The 16,120-nt window shown below is 38.4% G+C and overlaps 4 protein-coding genes across 4 annotated transcripts; 2 read left to right on the top strand and 2 right to left on the bottom strand.

Annotated features, from left to right (window-relative positions):
* Positions 1 to 884: 884 nt before the first annotated feature.
* On the bottom strand, positions 885 to 2,726 carry LOC148909073 (uncharacterized). The gene has a single exon (XM_089034651.1). It carries the CDS (start codon positions 1,982 to 1,984, stop codon positions 1,487 to 1,489), a length of 498 nt encoding a protein of 165 aa, XP_088890777.1. The 5' UTR covers positions 1,985 to 2,726; the 3' UTR covers positions 885 to 1,486.
* On the bottom strand, positions 2,443 to 4,329 carry LOC148909072 (uncharacterized). The gene is made up of 2 exons (XM_089034650.1): positions 2,730 to 4,329; positions 2,443 to 2,509 (listed from the first exon to the last, which is right to left on the bottom strand). Exons 1-2 carry the CDS (start codon positions 4,247 to 4,249, stop codon positions 2,500 to 2,502), a joined length of 1,530 nt encoding a protein of 509 aa, XP_088890776.1. The 5' UTR covers positions 4,250 to 4,329; the 3' UTR covers positions 2,443 to 2,499.
* A 371-nt stretch (positions 4,330 to 4,700) lies between these two features.
* On the top strand, positions 4,701 to 6,881 carry LOC148909071 (uncharacterized). Its single transcript, XM_089033566.1, has 2 exons — positions 4,701 to 5,749; positions 6,537 to 6,881. Exons 1-2 carry the CDS (start codon positions 4,894 to 4,896, stop codon positions 6,644 to 6,646), a joined length of 966 nt encoding a protein of 321 aa, XP_088889692.1. The 5' UTR covers positions 4,701 to 4,893; the 3' UTR covers positions 6,647 to 6,881.
* A 2,625-nt stretch (positions 6,882 to 9,506) lies between these two features.
* On the top strand, positions 9,507 to 13,244 carry LOC116293948 (histamine H2 receptor-like). The gene is made up of 2 exons (XM_089034013.1): positions 9,507 to 10,290; positions 12,829 to 13,244. Exons 1-2 carry the CDS (start codon positions 9,507 to 9,509, stop codon positions 13,242 to 13,244), a joined length of 1,200 nt encoding a protein of 399 aa, XP_088890139.1.
* The last annotated feature ends 2,876 nt before the right edge of the window (positions 13,245 to 16,120 follow it).

The following is a 16,120-nucleotide window of genomic DNA, read 5'->3' as shown; positions in this document are numbered from 1 at the left end:
GGGTGAAAACCAGAGTATGATGAGAAAAACCCTCTTCGTAAGGGAGAAAACAGCACCTCAAACGAACTACTCACATGTGCTTTTTGCGGCTGCAGGAATAATAAATAACCTCTGGGCCCCAGGTTATACTGCTCTTCATTTACTAGTCAATTTCCACAACTTACCTCGTGGTTTATAACTTGCTATAAAGTTTAATAAATCATAAATTAAAACTACGCCACATCACATTTTATTTATATTGTATCAGTGGTCTGTCTTTCCTAAGTAAAGTGACAGACAGTTCGGGGGTTCCCCTATTGTTTGTAACTGACATTACGGTGACCTTGAATAGTCTGAATAATTATTATATACAGCTGTCTTGGTTACCTCATTTGAATAAGCAAATTGGGCGTGTTAAAAACTTTTCTGAGAATCTTTTTGAAATTGAAAAGGAATTTTCTTGATGAGTAAACTTTTCCGAACGAGAACAAAAGTGAAGGAAATCAGGCAAGATTTTGGGCGCTATTTTTGCGAACCGAACTTCAACGGTCTTAAGGTGACTGCCTACTCTTGGAAAAAATATTAAACTTGTTTTTAAACTTCGATTTTCCGAATTGAAATTTAATGCTGATTCCAAATCTGGAAAGAAAAATTGAGTGTCCCCAGCTTGTTTTCGAAATAATCAGCATTTCATGGGAGCACAAATTGCGCCACCGGAAGTCATTAGGAAAAAATAAGATGATAATAAAAATAATAAATAACTTTATTGACAACAATAATTAACTAATAATTCATTATGATATGAGACGTGATAAGAATATTGCTATAATTATAAAACAATAAAGAAAAGATTATGAATATAAAATAACAAATCTATATAATATATACTTATTTATCTATGAAAACATATTTGTAAAATAAATTAATAGCTCAAAACACGAGTCCAGCTCTTCACACTGATATAATACTATATTAAAACTATACAATTATTATTAAAATCTAAATATTTCTAAATTTCCGCTACATTGGCGTTAAGATTAAAGTCATTCAAGAATTCATTGTCCATAAAAAAAGGGGTTCTTGTCCCCCTGACACACATGTGTACTGACTTAATTATTTCAAAAGATAATCGAGTTCTAATCCATGTTATAGTACTTGCATATGTGTCCCCTGTCTTCTTGGTTAATTTCTCAGTAAGGTGCTTTAGAAAAATCTGGCATTCTGCCCCCATTCCTCCATTTGTACCAAAAACTAAGGGCGTAAAAGTTCCCATATCGACATCGATTACTCTTTGCTGGTACTTTCTCTTTTTTTCGCTTTCTTGATCCTTGAAGATTGTAGAAGTGGATTCGTTTTGGTTGCTCTTGGAATTAACATGCGATACTCTTACATCAAAAAATGCAGTTACTCCTTGTGCCCAAAACGATCCAGCTTTGATGTCGAGCCTTGCATCCTGACTTGTGCTAGTAGATTTTAGATTAAATTGTTCGCCATCCAATGGGATAAGCTATGGCTCCTTTTGAACGTTGTTGCAAACCTTGTTTAAAAGTATGGCAAGTAGATCACGGACATTGTCATGCCTTTGTGCAACAAATCCTCCCTTTTTACAAGATAGTGCATGGCTTACCGAAAAGGTTGTACCACAAGCGCAGGTACTTGGTAAACCCGATAACGGTATATTGTAACGCAGACAAAGAGAATCTCTGAATTCTTGTTTATTCAAAGTAAGTCCCTGTTCTTTAATTGGTATCGCATTGAGCCATGAGCTTGCTCCTTTGTCTCTTGCTTGGGTTACTTGACGGAGTATGTCAGGTGGTAATGCTGCATCGATTTCATCCATTTTCGATTTAGAGATTTCAGCTTTTAGTGATTGATGTTGTTTTTTCACATCTTCTGTGGACGTATACATCGTTTTGCTCTGCGTTTTAATAGCCTCAGTGTGTGAAGCTGTTATTAGAAGTGATGCCGCATATTGCTGTGGAGCCTCTTCTTTTAGTGCAGGCATCCCTAAGCCTCCTTCCGCAGGGGATTAGGTAAAAAGCCTACTCAGCTCTTCAGGTAGTGGTTCCTTTTGACCAAAAAGCGTTGGAAGAAGCATTTCATTTATCACATTATCAACAGGATCAGTATAGTCCTCAAAAGATTCAATTGTTCGCATGAAGTATGTAAACTTGGATTTGTATCCCTTTGTAAATGCGATATAGGCCGATTGTGGCTGGCACCTTGCAATCTCTGAGAGGGTTTGAAATTCTTCTTTCCACTTGTAGATTTTCTCGTTGCAAAATTGGTCTTTATAAATCTTTGATCCAATAACAGCTCCAAGGTGACGTTTGCCTTCGCTTGTGACGTTAACCCCTTCTCCAAATACCTGTTTCGCTTTCAAAGCCAAAGCTTCCGACTTCACGATCAACCAGCTTTTGGACCCATTAACAATATATCCATACTTTTTGCCCTCTTGTTCCAGGCTTTTATACCAATTAAATAAAGAGACAATTCTTCCTGCTCCCGCAGAATCATCAGCTAACCACACCTGCTTTACATCAGGAATAAAAATTCTTAAAGTTTGAATTATTGTGGATGTATTTACCGAATACCATGGCATGGCTAATGGGTCGCCTTGTGTGGTGCCCTCCTGAGATAGGATCTCTCCACCACCACATATAAACAACCTGGAAGGGCTTCTGTAAGTATTAATTACGTACAAGGATATTTCTTTACAGGTAATCCGGATATTATGCATGGCTACTTACCGGTTCATCTGATTGAAGGCGTTACTTGCATCGATCAGTAGTACTGCATCTGTATCCTCTTCACTAAAGATCTGGCTCATTGCATGAATAGCAGCTTCGGCCCCTCCACTGTGTCCAGCACAAACTTGTAGGGGACCTGCTGCTTGTTTTAGTTCTTCTTTAAATAATGCAGACACTGTTTTACCGATAATTCGCCGTAGAACTTCTCCTACTCCTATGGGTCGAATTCCGGGATTCTTATCCAAAGGTATGAGCCTGCATGCGGTGTAGCTCTCTAGCAGGATTGGATGGTATGAAGATTTTAATAGATTTCTGTTCATAATTACTATTTCTTCTCTCAGTAGTTTTCCTTCGGCTTTAAAATTCTTTGAACAGAGTACTCTTCGGTAAAGTTCGGCATCCATTCCTGAAGGTCCGGCAGATCCTCTTGTCCTCATTGCTGCATTGTAGATCATTTGTTCATCGATTAAGTCAAAGATACCATGAGGATTAGGTTCCAGGGGACCATTCAAGAGGCTTTCATCTTCGATGTCAGCAGCTGAAGGATGTTTCTCTTTGAGCTCCTCTAAGACTTCGGGTGATAAAGTAAGGACACCTGTAGATGTCTCTCTGTCAAGAAGTTTTATAGCGGCTGATAGCTTTCCTTGCATAACTAGATTGGCAAATACTTTGGATATATCTTCCATAGATCTTGCTTTCCTCGTCTTGCTAAACCTGCTCTGTATGAACCTTATTTCTTTCAACAGGAGAGATAGATCCCCCGCTCTCCATAAGGACAACCTCCGTTCAATAGCCTCACTGTGTTCCTTGCTTTTAGATGTCGCTGAGGGTTTTTGTAGAATCAACGTTGGGAGCACCATAAAGGCTTTCAAGGCAATATAATTTAGATCTGTATTAGAATTGAATTGCTTTAGCCAATACGTCAATTCGGTTATGAAATTCTTGCCTGCTTTACCCGATGGTATATTGAAGATATTTCGTTTAAAATGAACAATTTCATCGTAGATGTCCTGGATTTGTTTACAGAACTGCTCTTGAGTTATGGTCCCCCAACTTTTCTCTTTTATTTTAGAAGGAAGTACATCAAAGTCAGGTAGATTTGGATGAATTTTGCTTGAGGTTTTTCCTTCTTTGTCGAGAAATGCCTCAGGGGATTGCAATACACTAGTATGCAGATTCGGTGTCGGTCTTGGTTGATTAGCTGCATATTCGTCCTCATTTTGTTCGATATTCTCGATATTTTCTTCGGTTTCTTGTGTTAAAATCGTCATATTAGAGCAATTCTGTGTGTTCTGCAGTCTTGAGGCTTGATCTCTCAAGTTTTGACCGGTTAAACCAAGGCTTCCATAGCCTTTCTCTTCCCGTAGCTCCGCCATTATTTGAATGTAGCCTTTCTTTCTGCCATTTTGGTTAAGCGGTGGATCCTTCGAAGATATTATTTGGAATGCTCTTTCCTTACATTCTAAAACATCTCTGTTCATTCCCTCTGTCCATTTCGTTCGTTTTCCTTTCCTTGACATTTCCTTTCAGGGTCAATTAACAACAGAAAAATTAAAAAGCACCCCAGAGCTAGAAGACACGTCCTCACCTCCAGACGCCATGTATATTAATGATATATTAATGATAATATTAATGATGATAATAATAATAATAATAATAATAATAATAATAATAAAACGTTCTTAGATTCATAAGATGAGTTATTTGCAGACTCTGTGATTGCACGAATGAAGGCTAGTCAATCATTCTACAATAACACGTGGGTATTTTCGACAAAAAGACAAAGAGATACATTGATTTGTCAAATTTTGTAGTTTCGGTGCTCTTAAAAAATCCCATAAAGTCGAACAAAATTCCCTACAAAAATCTATTTTTTTCATGTGTTAGAATATTTAACTTTTTCTAAAATGTGGATATGACCTAGATTTTTAGGAGTTTATCCAAATAAGCTATTAAAAAATAGAGAGTCCCGTGCAAAATTGGAGGGTTTTGACCTGTTTAAGCTCAAAACGCGTATGGTTCTTCAATAAAATCTTGTAGATTTTTCAGCGGTTTTTGTGCGCACGCACATCGTGGGCTCAAATCGAACGTTGAAAAGTAGTCAGCCACATTAGATTCCTTTTCCAGTGTCAACAAAGAACTGTTTCATAATTCCCTGAAGTCAATGGCATCAGGTTGGACTTTAGTAAAGGAACATGTGAAATCAGAGTTCCCGGACTACTTGCCTGTACCTACGATAGCAGATGTAGAAAGTTATCGACCATTGAATGTCTTGATTCTGAAAAACGGATCTTCATTTGCATCTAAATGGTATGAAAAACCGTTAAGATGGTTAATCAAGACTCTCCCCATCTTCGAATCCGTTGGAGAAATCAGTAACTTTGCAGTTGCTCGTCCCATTGAGGATGGTTCTCTTATTTCTTTACCCGAAATACATGTGAAAAATCTTTGTGTTCTCGGTGAGGATTCGAGGACTACAACGATTTTGGAAGGTCAAATCGCCAAAAGTTCGCCTGAAAACGCCGAAGGAAGCTTTAAAACATCAACTATGCGGCCCTGTCTAGGAGAAATCAGTCGCCATAGTGTTGAATATCGGGATCTAAGGGCATGGATCGAGCAGCATTGGTTTTTGGATGAAGATATGATGTTAGAGGCAAAACATGGCAATCTCTTTATAATTTACGGTGCCATAATGGCGGAAAAACTCGCATTCAAAGGAAAACTTAAACAAAGTCTTTCAGGTCACATCTATTCATTATTTAAAGCAAACTACAAATCTAAAAGCTACATGGATCTAAAGAGGCCACCAGAATTTGGACGTTTTCCTATAGCTGTTATAATAGGGCAAATTAATGTTCGTCGATCGAAGCACGAGTCGGTCATGACTTGTTCTACGCCTGGTTCTAAGCCATCTTCGGCAACTGGCACAGGCTTCTATCGCCTCAAAATCGAACCTCTGAGAGACTTTAGTCAGTCATGTTTAAAGAGAAAATTCGGGAAAGAAAACTCGCCTTCAAGCGGTAAGTAATAAGCTGATAAACTTTTTACATGCTTTATACATGCATACTTGTGCATAAGTCACGTCACAGCACAGGTAGCCCAAGCTTGGTTTCTGTGGTGTCACGTCAAAAGGAAATGTGTGGGGATTCTTCAACAATTTCCATAAAATCATTGAAACGTGAAATGAAGCCTCGAAATTTTACCTAATCATTGAGAAATAGCACTTCTTTTGCTCTGTGTGGTTATGTCTTGAATTTAGCCCGTTTTTTACTGGTGGGGGAAAAAATCCTTAAAACGGGCTAAATTCAAAACATAACCACACAGAGCAAAAGAAGTGCTATTTCTCAATGATCAGGTAAAATTTCGAGGCTTTATTTCACGTTTCAATGATTTTATTGAAACTTTTGAAGAATCCCCATACATTTCCTTATAACATGACACCCCAGAAACCAAGCTTGGGCTACCTGTGGTCACAGTTTTCCAAATTACCGCCGTGTTTCTTGATTACAGACTCATTTGCACAGGGTTAGCCTCGTATCAGTGTTTAAATACTCACAAGTACCAACGGTAAAGTAAAGAATGCACAAATTCAACAATACAAACACTTTGAAACTTGACGGACCTTGACTGGAACAAATGAATATTCTGCACAAAATCGAGGCTAACCCTGTGTAAATGAGTCTGAAACACAGCGGTAATTTGGAATTCGAAACGGGTCTATTGATCTGGGCAAATACTGAATTGGGTTTCCTGTGGTGTGGTGTGTAGAGTTTCTTTTGCTGAAATAGCTCTTGCCTTTCAAACCAGACGACAGCTTGTCTCCGCCAAGTTCAAAGGTTCCCAAAAGAACAGGAGATGACAGCAGGAGCAGTGTACCCAGAGCAAGACGACGTCTTTATGCCTTGCCAAGATGCTGAGGTTTAAGGTGTAAACCGCTTTAAAAACGATCCAAACACTACCAAAAATAGTATAGCAGTCTACCAGGTAGTCAGGGCAGTCAACTCTCCCGGATAAACCGGGAGTCTCCAGATTTTGGACCGTATCTCCCGGTCTCCAGATTAGAGTATCAAATCTCCCGGATAATCGCTGAAGCTGACCATTTCTTGTCTTGTGAGACTCGACTTTCACAGCCATAAAATTCCAATTATTTTATGTTGTTTGTGTTGTTTTCAATCGCTAACAAAATCAAAAGGTTCCTCATAAACTGTTCTTGCAAGCAGGCCATTGTAATATAAGCGATAATCTGATTGGTCAGAAATAAACCAATCACATCAAATGTTACGAAGCAAAAGACGTCTTTTCGCGCGCTGTGACGTCATGTCCCTTTTCTATCAATATCTCCAGATTTGAATATCTCGGGGATTGATAGCCCTGGGTAGTGAATCCTGGTATTGGAACGAGAGGTCGGTGTTTTGAGCAAATAATTCTTCCAGCCATTCAAATTAGAGGAGTTTCAAACCTTTAAAATTCCTCCAAATTTTATCGATATCTAGCTAAAACAACCTCTGGGCTGAACGGCTAAAGGCGCGCTTACATGGAGCAATATTCTCTGGAACTTGTTTCGCAACGGCGACACAAGTGTCTATACGGTGCAACGGAGACATAATCGTTGCCAAAAGTAGAAACGAATTCTACTTTTGGCAACGATTGCGGCAACGTGTCTCGCAACATTTTTCAAATTGTACTGTAGGTTACACGCTGCAAATGCTTCATGCAACTTAAGTCGCAACACAGCGAAAATTGCTCCATGTAATCGCACCTTAGATTGAATCGGTGCCTCGAAATACTACTTCTGTTTGCCGTTCAAATTGTAGTAACTTCAAACCTAAAAGAGGCTATCGATACCCTGAAACAACCTTTGGGCTAATCTAATTCAGGGCACGGCTAACTCACAGATTGAACCCTGAAACAAACCGGCCAGATTAAAGTCGGGGTACGGCTAATTCACAGATCGAATTGTAGAATTTCATTTCATTAAATTTATAAATATTCACCGTTATTTCGTCCATTAGCGGGGTATAATATTATTTTCGAGTGTTTTCCTTTCTGAGAATGGCACTCGGCGTTTTTGCTCTTGCCTCGTATAATCAACCGGAAAGACTTCAACGTAAATAACCGCCCATAAGAATGCCGATAAAGCCTTGCTGTCACAATGTTTTTATTTCTAAAAGGACTAATCCAATCGCACTGTTCGCCGCCAGTTCTGCAATTCAGGGCAAAATATCTCCTAGGGTGAGTGTGTTTTTATCTGGAAAATTAAACTTGAAGTGTAATGGAGTCAAAACAAACAAAAAAAGGTGAAACGTATATGTGCACGGTTTTGGGAATTTTCTACAAAAGAAGAAAAATACACAAACCACGTTCCCCACCAAATTCCCGTCCCGTTAAGTTCCGCGCGCCACAAAGTAAGTCAAAGATTTGATGTATGTGGTTTCAAGGAACACCCGAACCAACTGACTTCATTAAAAACCTCATCAAAAACAACCTCACTGCACCAGCAACAAGATAGCAACCAACAACATAACAGCATCATCAACAAAAGGAGCAACAACATCACCAAACCAACCCAACTTCATTATGATCATCCTTATAAATAACATCACAACAAGGTCAACAAGATTGCCAACACCAACATCAACGACATCATCAACAAAAGCAGAAACACCATCACCAAACCAACCCAACTTCATTAAAAATGACATCATTACACTAAAACAGTAATGATGAAAAGGTAAATTATACACCGTTAAAAGATGAAAAAACTTACTGACGTTTCGGACGCTAGTCCTTCGTCGGAGTCAAACATTACACTAAAAACATGTCCACTCCAACATCAACAATAACGTCACTACACCCGAACCACCTTCATTGCAAGCCCCATCAATAACAGCATTGTCTTCCAAAGCAACATCACCAATCCAACCCAACTTCATCAACAGCATCATCAACAAAAGTAACATCACCAAACCAACCCAACTTCATCAACAGCATCATCAGCAAAAGTAACATCACCAAACCAACCCAACTTCATCAACAGCATCATCAGCAAAAGAAACATCACCAAACCAACCCAACTTCATCAACAGTATCATCAACAAAAGTAACCACCAAACCAACCCAACTTCATCAACAGCATCATCAACAAAAGTAACATCACCAAACCAACCCAACTTCATCAACAGCATCATCAACAAGAATGAGTAACATCACCAAAACAACCCAACTTCATCAACAGCATCATCAACAACAACTATCACCACCACCAACAACAATAACGTTAGGAATTTGACGAAAAATGTTTTCTTTCCGATTCGGTCCTACTAGCCCTGTACACTTTTGTACCTCCCTCCCTCCCCATCGGATCTGTATTTATAGTTTTTTTGTTTTTTGTTTGAAATTTGTTTTGTAATAGCACAAGTGTCTTTTTCCTATCTAAAATTTGCGAAAATAACCAAAACATTCGGCTGGTATTAGTATCGGCGAATGACCTCTTAACTCGAGAACACTATGAGTGGTCTCCAACAGTAACATTCTCTTCTCGATCATGGTTAGTTTTTTAAAGCCGTTATTGGTATGTTTGCCCTATTTAAAAAAAGTAGGCATGAGTAGAAGGACGTTTGTTAGGACTACCAAGGGCTGAGTTGAATTGATCATCGAGTCAGATTCCATTCCTCACGAGAACAAGGCTTTGTTACAGACAACTTTTAAGAACGTGGTTGTGTTGGTAAAGCTCAAACTAGTACATTAGAAATTCGTCCGATAGTATTTGAGCAACCCATGTCATCGACAAGCACTATTTTCACCGTCTCTACAATCATCCCACTGAACGACTCCACAAGTACGGAGACCAGAAATGAAGAACAAAACAAAGTTCCTCAAACTATAGCTTTAGTTTTTCTGATAATCCTGAGCCTAGTTGCTAACATAAGTGTCAGCGTAGTGGTGCTCAGAGATAGAGAACTACGTCTGTCAGTACGAAACCTAGTTCTCGCAAGTCTTGCATTTTCAGACCTTCTGATGAACGAGGTGATGTTATTCTGTCTTTTAAGCTTGGTCGGAGTTATCACTGACCTCCAGAAACAAGTTTGCACCGTGTTCACAAGGCTGCATGGCATTCTAGTGTATGTAAACGTGCTTCATTTGTTTATTTTAAGCATCGATAAATACGTGGCTGTTTTTTATCCCTTACGATATGCGCAGAAAATCACAGTTAAAAGACTTGTCATGGGTTTATGTGTGGTCTGGATTGTTCCTGTTATCACGATTGGGCTTGCTCCTGAAATGATGGATGGAACACCTAACTATCATTCATCGACCACCATCGTGGAATGCATGAACTTTCCTGCTTACAGTACAAGCGAAAGACAGCGGAATTATATATTTTCAAATGCAGTGTTCTTGTTTGGGATTCCGTTGTTGTGCATGCTTTTGACCTACTTAAAAATCGCGAAAGTGTCTTGGTATCAGTCCAACCGTGTTGATCATGAGCCGAGAAATGTGGTGACAAGATCTCCCAGTGCGAGAACCAGAGTGCGGGAAATGAAGTGGGCAAAAACTATAGGTAAATGAAGCAATAGTAAAAGAACGGTTTTCGTATGAGTGGGGAACGTAAGGTACTGACAAACAGCATGCCGTAACATTGACATGGCTTCCCACGGTCTTCCAGTAATTCATCCAACCATAACGCGTCGAGTTACGATTAAAGTAAGATATGTTTTGCTACAAATTTGCGGTATCGTTTCCTACTTATACGAAAACCATTCTAATATTAATGAGAGGCTTTTATGATCGCAGTCTTCCAGTAATTCATCCAAATCATAACGCGTAGTTACGATTAAAGTAAGATATGTTTTTCTACAAATTTGCGGTATCGTTTCCTACTTTCCTACCGTTCTAATATTAATGAGAGGCGGTTATCGAGTTTTCAGTGGTGCAAATTAAAACCAAGCTCGCATAAATGAAGTAAATGTCACTGGTTTGGATTGGCATCCACCAAAACTCGAGTTCACTGCATCAGAGCTCGGTCCGTCGGTTGTTTGTCAATAGCACGAGTCCATTACTAGTAGTATGCATTACCGGGTCATGAGCATCAACTGATAAGGTTGGTTTTTAGAGTTCGTCTATGTAGCGGCAAATTGTAGTGCATTAAAAGAGTCAACCGGAGCACAGTTTTCAAAAACAAAGAGCGGAACAGCCTCTGTTGAATAACACGAATTCAAGAGACCTTTGAGATTTTTTGTACTGAGCAAAACGTGGGCTCTCAATTAACAGTTAGGTTAAAATACTCATTGACGTTGCTTTCTGTTCGACTCGAGGAATTCGCTTCAAAATTAGACCCGTCTGTGATTCTGGACTTTGAGGCTTATGGTCGAATTTCTCGTGTGCCTCAACAGTTTACAAACCTAGCCAAGACAAGTAAAATGAGCTTGCGATTAATATTGTTATTCAACTAGAATCATTTCCCGTAAGGATGTGCGTAAACGCAAATGTGTTTTCTAACGAACATCAGGTGCAAAAAGTAAATGCTTTAGATTGAGAAATTGAAACCGTTAAAAGACAGCACCGTACTGTAACGAGAGCCGGGAGAGTACTATCAATTATCTTTTTGTTTACAAAATATACTTATCAGTTTAGGTTGTTTTGTTTTCCGCTAACGATTTTGCTGTCAAAGGTGAAAGAATTCTCTGAAATTTCAACTACCTATGTGACGCATTTTCGACGGCTTCATTAAAAACCACCCCCAGCGAGTTTTATTTTTTGGTGTGATCTAAATTTGGTAACACAAGCGACACAAGTGAATGCATCTAATTCACAGATAACTCTTAACCCTTAATATTTCAAAACAAAGTCAGATTCAAGTACTTATTTTTTTCCTTTGGCTCGATAAACACCCGCATAGTTCTACAACTGTAGTCAAAATTATTTCAATTTCTACCTCGTAGACAATATTTAGCTAAAATAACAACTTCCTGCGAGTAAAATAACTTTGAAGTTGATCATTTCGGCACCTATCGTGAGCTACGTGAAGAGTCGGCAAGTGGTGAAAACAACATATAATTCCAGTGGAAAAGTATATGGAAAATAGCAGAGATTAGAATGTTTTTAACTAATCTGTTTTCAAAACGGTTCTTTCCTATGAAGCATTATTAAAACTAATACTCTTTTTGGAGGGCAAAACAAAGTACATCTCAAACAAAACTGTCGCTTTTTGTCTATCTCATGGATGAAGCAGAAAACGTCGCGTTTCGGTGCGATAAATAAATGTCATTCAAAAAATTGAGTGAATGCACATCTTTAGCATTTCTTTATTAAAGTGTATATGACACCAAAAAATTTTAATGTTAAGAATGTGTAGTTTATTGGCATTAATAAGAATATCACGGTTAAATTTGTTCCAAAAACGTATTTCTCTAGAAATTCCAAAAATTTTAGCACGAGTTGTGACGTCATTTTGTTTACAAGTCTCCAGATTTAGTTGCAAATACATGAAATATGTTTGAATATAGAATCTTAATTTCAAGTAGTACACTTTTCAATTTCCCAACATTGGAAGAGTACTACGTAAGCTATCAAATGAAGCTGACTAAAATATGTCTTTTGTTGTTAATTTATATGAATTACAATTTATATTTAGTACATTACTACTGAATCTAGAGTACGTGTCAACAAAATGACGTCACAAATTGGGATTAACTTTCGCAAATATCTCAAGAAATAAGCTTTTGAAACAAATTTTGTTACGATATATTTATTATTACTAACAAACTGTACATTTTAAATGATGGAATGTTTTCGTGTCATATACACTTTAAAATATATGAAATAAAAAATGGGTGTGGCCGACTTTCTTTTAGAGATATGAGAGTTTGAAGACATTTTCTTGATATTTTGTTCATCAAAAAAATCGAATGACGTCATCACGATGTTTGCGCGCCCACTAAACTCATGCGAAAAAGGGATGCGCGTGAATAATACCCGCGAAGATTGGGAGGCGAGGCTGCGATGCTTTTTGATCTCGCACAATAATTCAGCCCCACAATCCTATGCACCACGAAGTCGTTACCAGTCTTCCTTCACTCTTTATCTTTTCTTTTTACAGGCATTACGGTTGGCGCGTTTATCTTGTGTTATCTTCCAATCATCGTGATGCTCCTACGACAAGCTTATTATGGTCTGGAACCAACAGCGTCTCAAGCCATCCTGTTTCTGTCTTTCACCAACACACTAATCAATCCCGTTATTTACGGCCTCCGAAGCAGGGATTATCGGAAGGCTTTCCTTAAGCTGTGCATTAAAGATTCTGACGTCATTTCTGGTTGCATTGCGTCACAGAGAAACCGAGGAACTACTAAGGGGACCAAGAGTGAACAGAAACAACAGAATAGAGCTCCAGGTACGGGAAAGGTTGATAACATCAGTGAACTGTCGTCTACTTCTACGTCTTACTCGTTTGTCATCACTAGGGCGTTGTTTCAAACAGTCTTGTCAGAAGTTCTTGAAGATGGCGATTGTTGACTGGCTTTTAGTGATATCCCAAGAAACAAGGGTTGGTTTGGACTTTTGACTAAGTTTACCGCATATATCCGCATATACACCTAATTCAAAAAACGTTTTTTCGACATGGAAATGGTATTGTTGAATACAAAGAACATCGAATCAGTCTCAGCACTAAGGTCCATACTTTGACGAGAATAAGAAGAAGAAACACAAGTCATGCCAGCTATTCTTGGATCTTGGAATGACATATATCCTATCGCTTTTCGCCTATCGTATATTGCCTATCGCCTTTGGCGATGACAACGTTTTTTTGAATTAGGTATATATTATCCTCTACATACCGTATGCACTTGTAAACCCTACGACTGGTTGGCATAACTGTTATACTCTTTTGTAAAGTTTGCCCGTATACTTGTCATATACCTTCTGCACTTCTAAAGCATGCTCTTTATAATGTATACTCTCTATATCCATATCAAGAACCGCGGAACAAAGTGAGTTCGGGGAAATGCCCCGGCCACTCTGAACGGCGATTTCTGGTGTCGCAGTTTCGAGGGACAATATACCTTTTGGGCTCGGGCGTAGTGGTTCCCATTTCAGACCACGTGTCATTCTCTTGATAATAAGATTCTTTGTTTCAGTTGTATCCATATTCATGTGTGTTCTCATGAGCAGCCGTCAAACGAAGAAGTGATACTCTAGGGAATGACATATGGTCTGAAATGGGTAAACATTACGCCCAAGCCGAAAACCTCTATGTGCCACGTATTTATTGCATATTATAAAATAACTGTTATAAATCTCGCATTTCTGATTGGTTGGAAACACACAGCATGCACGCGCACTTTGCATTAAAAGAAATAAATACTTGCTGTGCTGTGCTGTGCTGTGTAGAGTTATAAAGCACTTGGGGATTGGCAGAACAATCAAGAAGCACTCCGCTACGCGTCGTGCTTCTCTTAACACTTCTCTCATGTTCTGCCAAACCCAACGTGCTTTATAATTGCACACAGCACGCGCGCGCGTTTTCTATTTATTCAAAAGTTATGTCTAAGCTTTAGGCAACTCATAACAGAATATCATTCGCCTTCGTCGTTCATATAACGGTGCTCAATATACTATATACATTTTATAAGGTGTATATTATTTAAACCATGTTATATTCTAGCATTTTATATATAATTTGCATTATCGATCTGCTACTATGCTACAGTCAGACCCTAAAGAGAGAGCAGGCTCTATGCGAAAGGTTTGGGAATATACCCATTTATTATAAGATAAAGTTGGCAGTGCAGTGCATTGTGGGGCTGTTTTGGGGGATGAAATGGACGCCATCTTGGAATATGTGCCCTAAATCAGCCCCATAATGCACTTCAATGCCAACTGGATCCAGTCTTTTACTCAACCTCGGAATGGCTAATATTTACTCACGTTACTGTCTGCTAATATGCTTTTTTTCTTTTATTATACTTCCTATACCATATTATATCATTACGAACGTTTCTACTATTAATATTATTACACATTAAAATTTACGTAATGTTAATTTGTTCCCTTGAATAGATAATTAATGTTATCCCTAATAATTGCGCAAAGCACAGGATCAATCACGTGATCGTCTTCTAAAAGTTTCTCCATGGCAATAAGATGATAAATACTGCTGTTTACATGTTTGATAAAATCAACCTGGGAAAAAAGGCAATGAAATATTGACACCTTGCACTGAGTCCCTCGAGGATTTGTTTTGGGGGATAAAACAATGAATTTTTTTTTTTTTTTTGGCATAAGAAAAGACGGCCTCTTGTTTTGTCCCCCAGAACAATTCGTCTAGGAATTCAATGCAAGGGGTCTATATACACAACAGGTAACCCAAAATGGTAATCTTACTTTCTTCTCCTCTGATAGACCTTTAATGTTTTCATTCATGTTCTATTTATATTAATATTTATTTTTGTTTATAATTTTTGGGAATTCTTTGTATTTTAATCACTTTTGATACACAAAGGGATCGTACTAAAGGGAATGGCATATGGTCTGCTTTGGAGAAATATTTCAAGGATCCCTTTAAACGATTTAGTGTGTGCGGAAGTCCAAAAACTATAAAAAATAATCAAAAGAAGGGAAACATCCTGAAGACGCAAGGAAACTTTTAAAAAAAATTTAATCAAGTATAGATATAGTTAAAGTTGTATACCTCTGTGTGCGCAGTACGTGTAGAGTTAGACAGCTCCATTACACCGTAGCCAGTCGTAATTCCTTTAAAGCAATAGACCCCATTTCAGGTTACAGTAAATTTAGCATTTAATAGCGACTTGGAGGAATGACAACCGTAGGCTGTCGGGCAACACAGGTACAAATGCGTGCATTTTTATTGCGCAGTTAAGATACCTCACTTCATATGGAACAAAAATGCTTTCGATCTTGGTTTTCTTATTCTGATTCGTAATGTATTATGTAAGATTTAATTGCCTGAAACGAAGGAAACAAACGTTTCCACTTTGTCATCACTTTGCAGTGACAGGTGTAACACAGAGTTGGTTGTGACACTGCACGAGTTCAATCAAGATTTACTTCTCCAGTGCTGCGCGCAAATAATTGTATCGTGCCCACAGGTCTAAATCGCCACTGGCAATGTTCGAAGCTAAAAACGAAGTGTGACTCTTCTGTTCACGACTTTCAAAAATCGTAGTCACATTATTTAATTCTTAGAGTTGTTTCAAGAAAAATTGCTAAAGTTGTGAAAATCCTTAAAAGCAACGATTTCATCCTGGGACGGAACGACAGCCTGTCGGTGCAAATGCGCGATGTATTGTACTCTATTTATGCGCAAACATTTTGCGCAGCAATTTGTAAGTAACATTTTGAATAGTTTTCACAGCCTTGGCAAAGTTAAT

The sequence above is a fragment of the Actinia tenebrosa genome, unplaced genomic scaffold, assembly GCF_029948245.1.
Source record: "Actinia tenebrosa isolate PJP-AT-01 unplaced genomic scaffold, QUT_ActTen_1.0 PGA_scaffold2__45_contigs__length_23673736, whole genome shotgun sequence".
Taxonomy (NCBI): Eukaryota; Metazoa; Cnidaria; class Anthozoa; order Actiniaria; family Actiniidae; genus Actinia; species Actinia tenebrosa.
The sequence above is the reverse complement of the archived record's forward strand: the minus strand, read 5'-3'. Positions and strand labels throughout refer to the sequence as shown.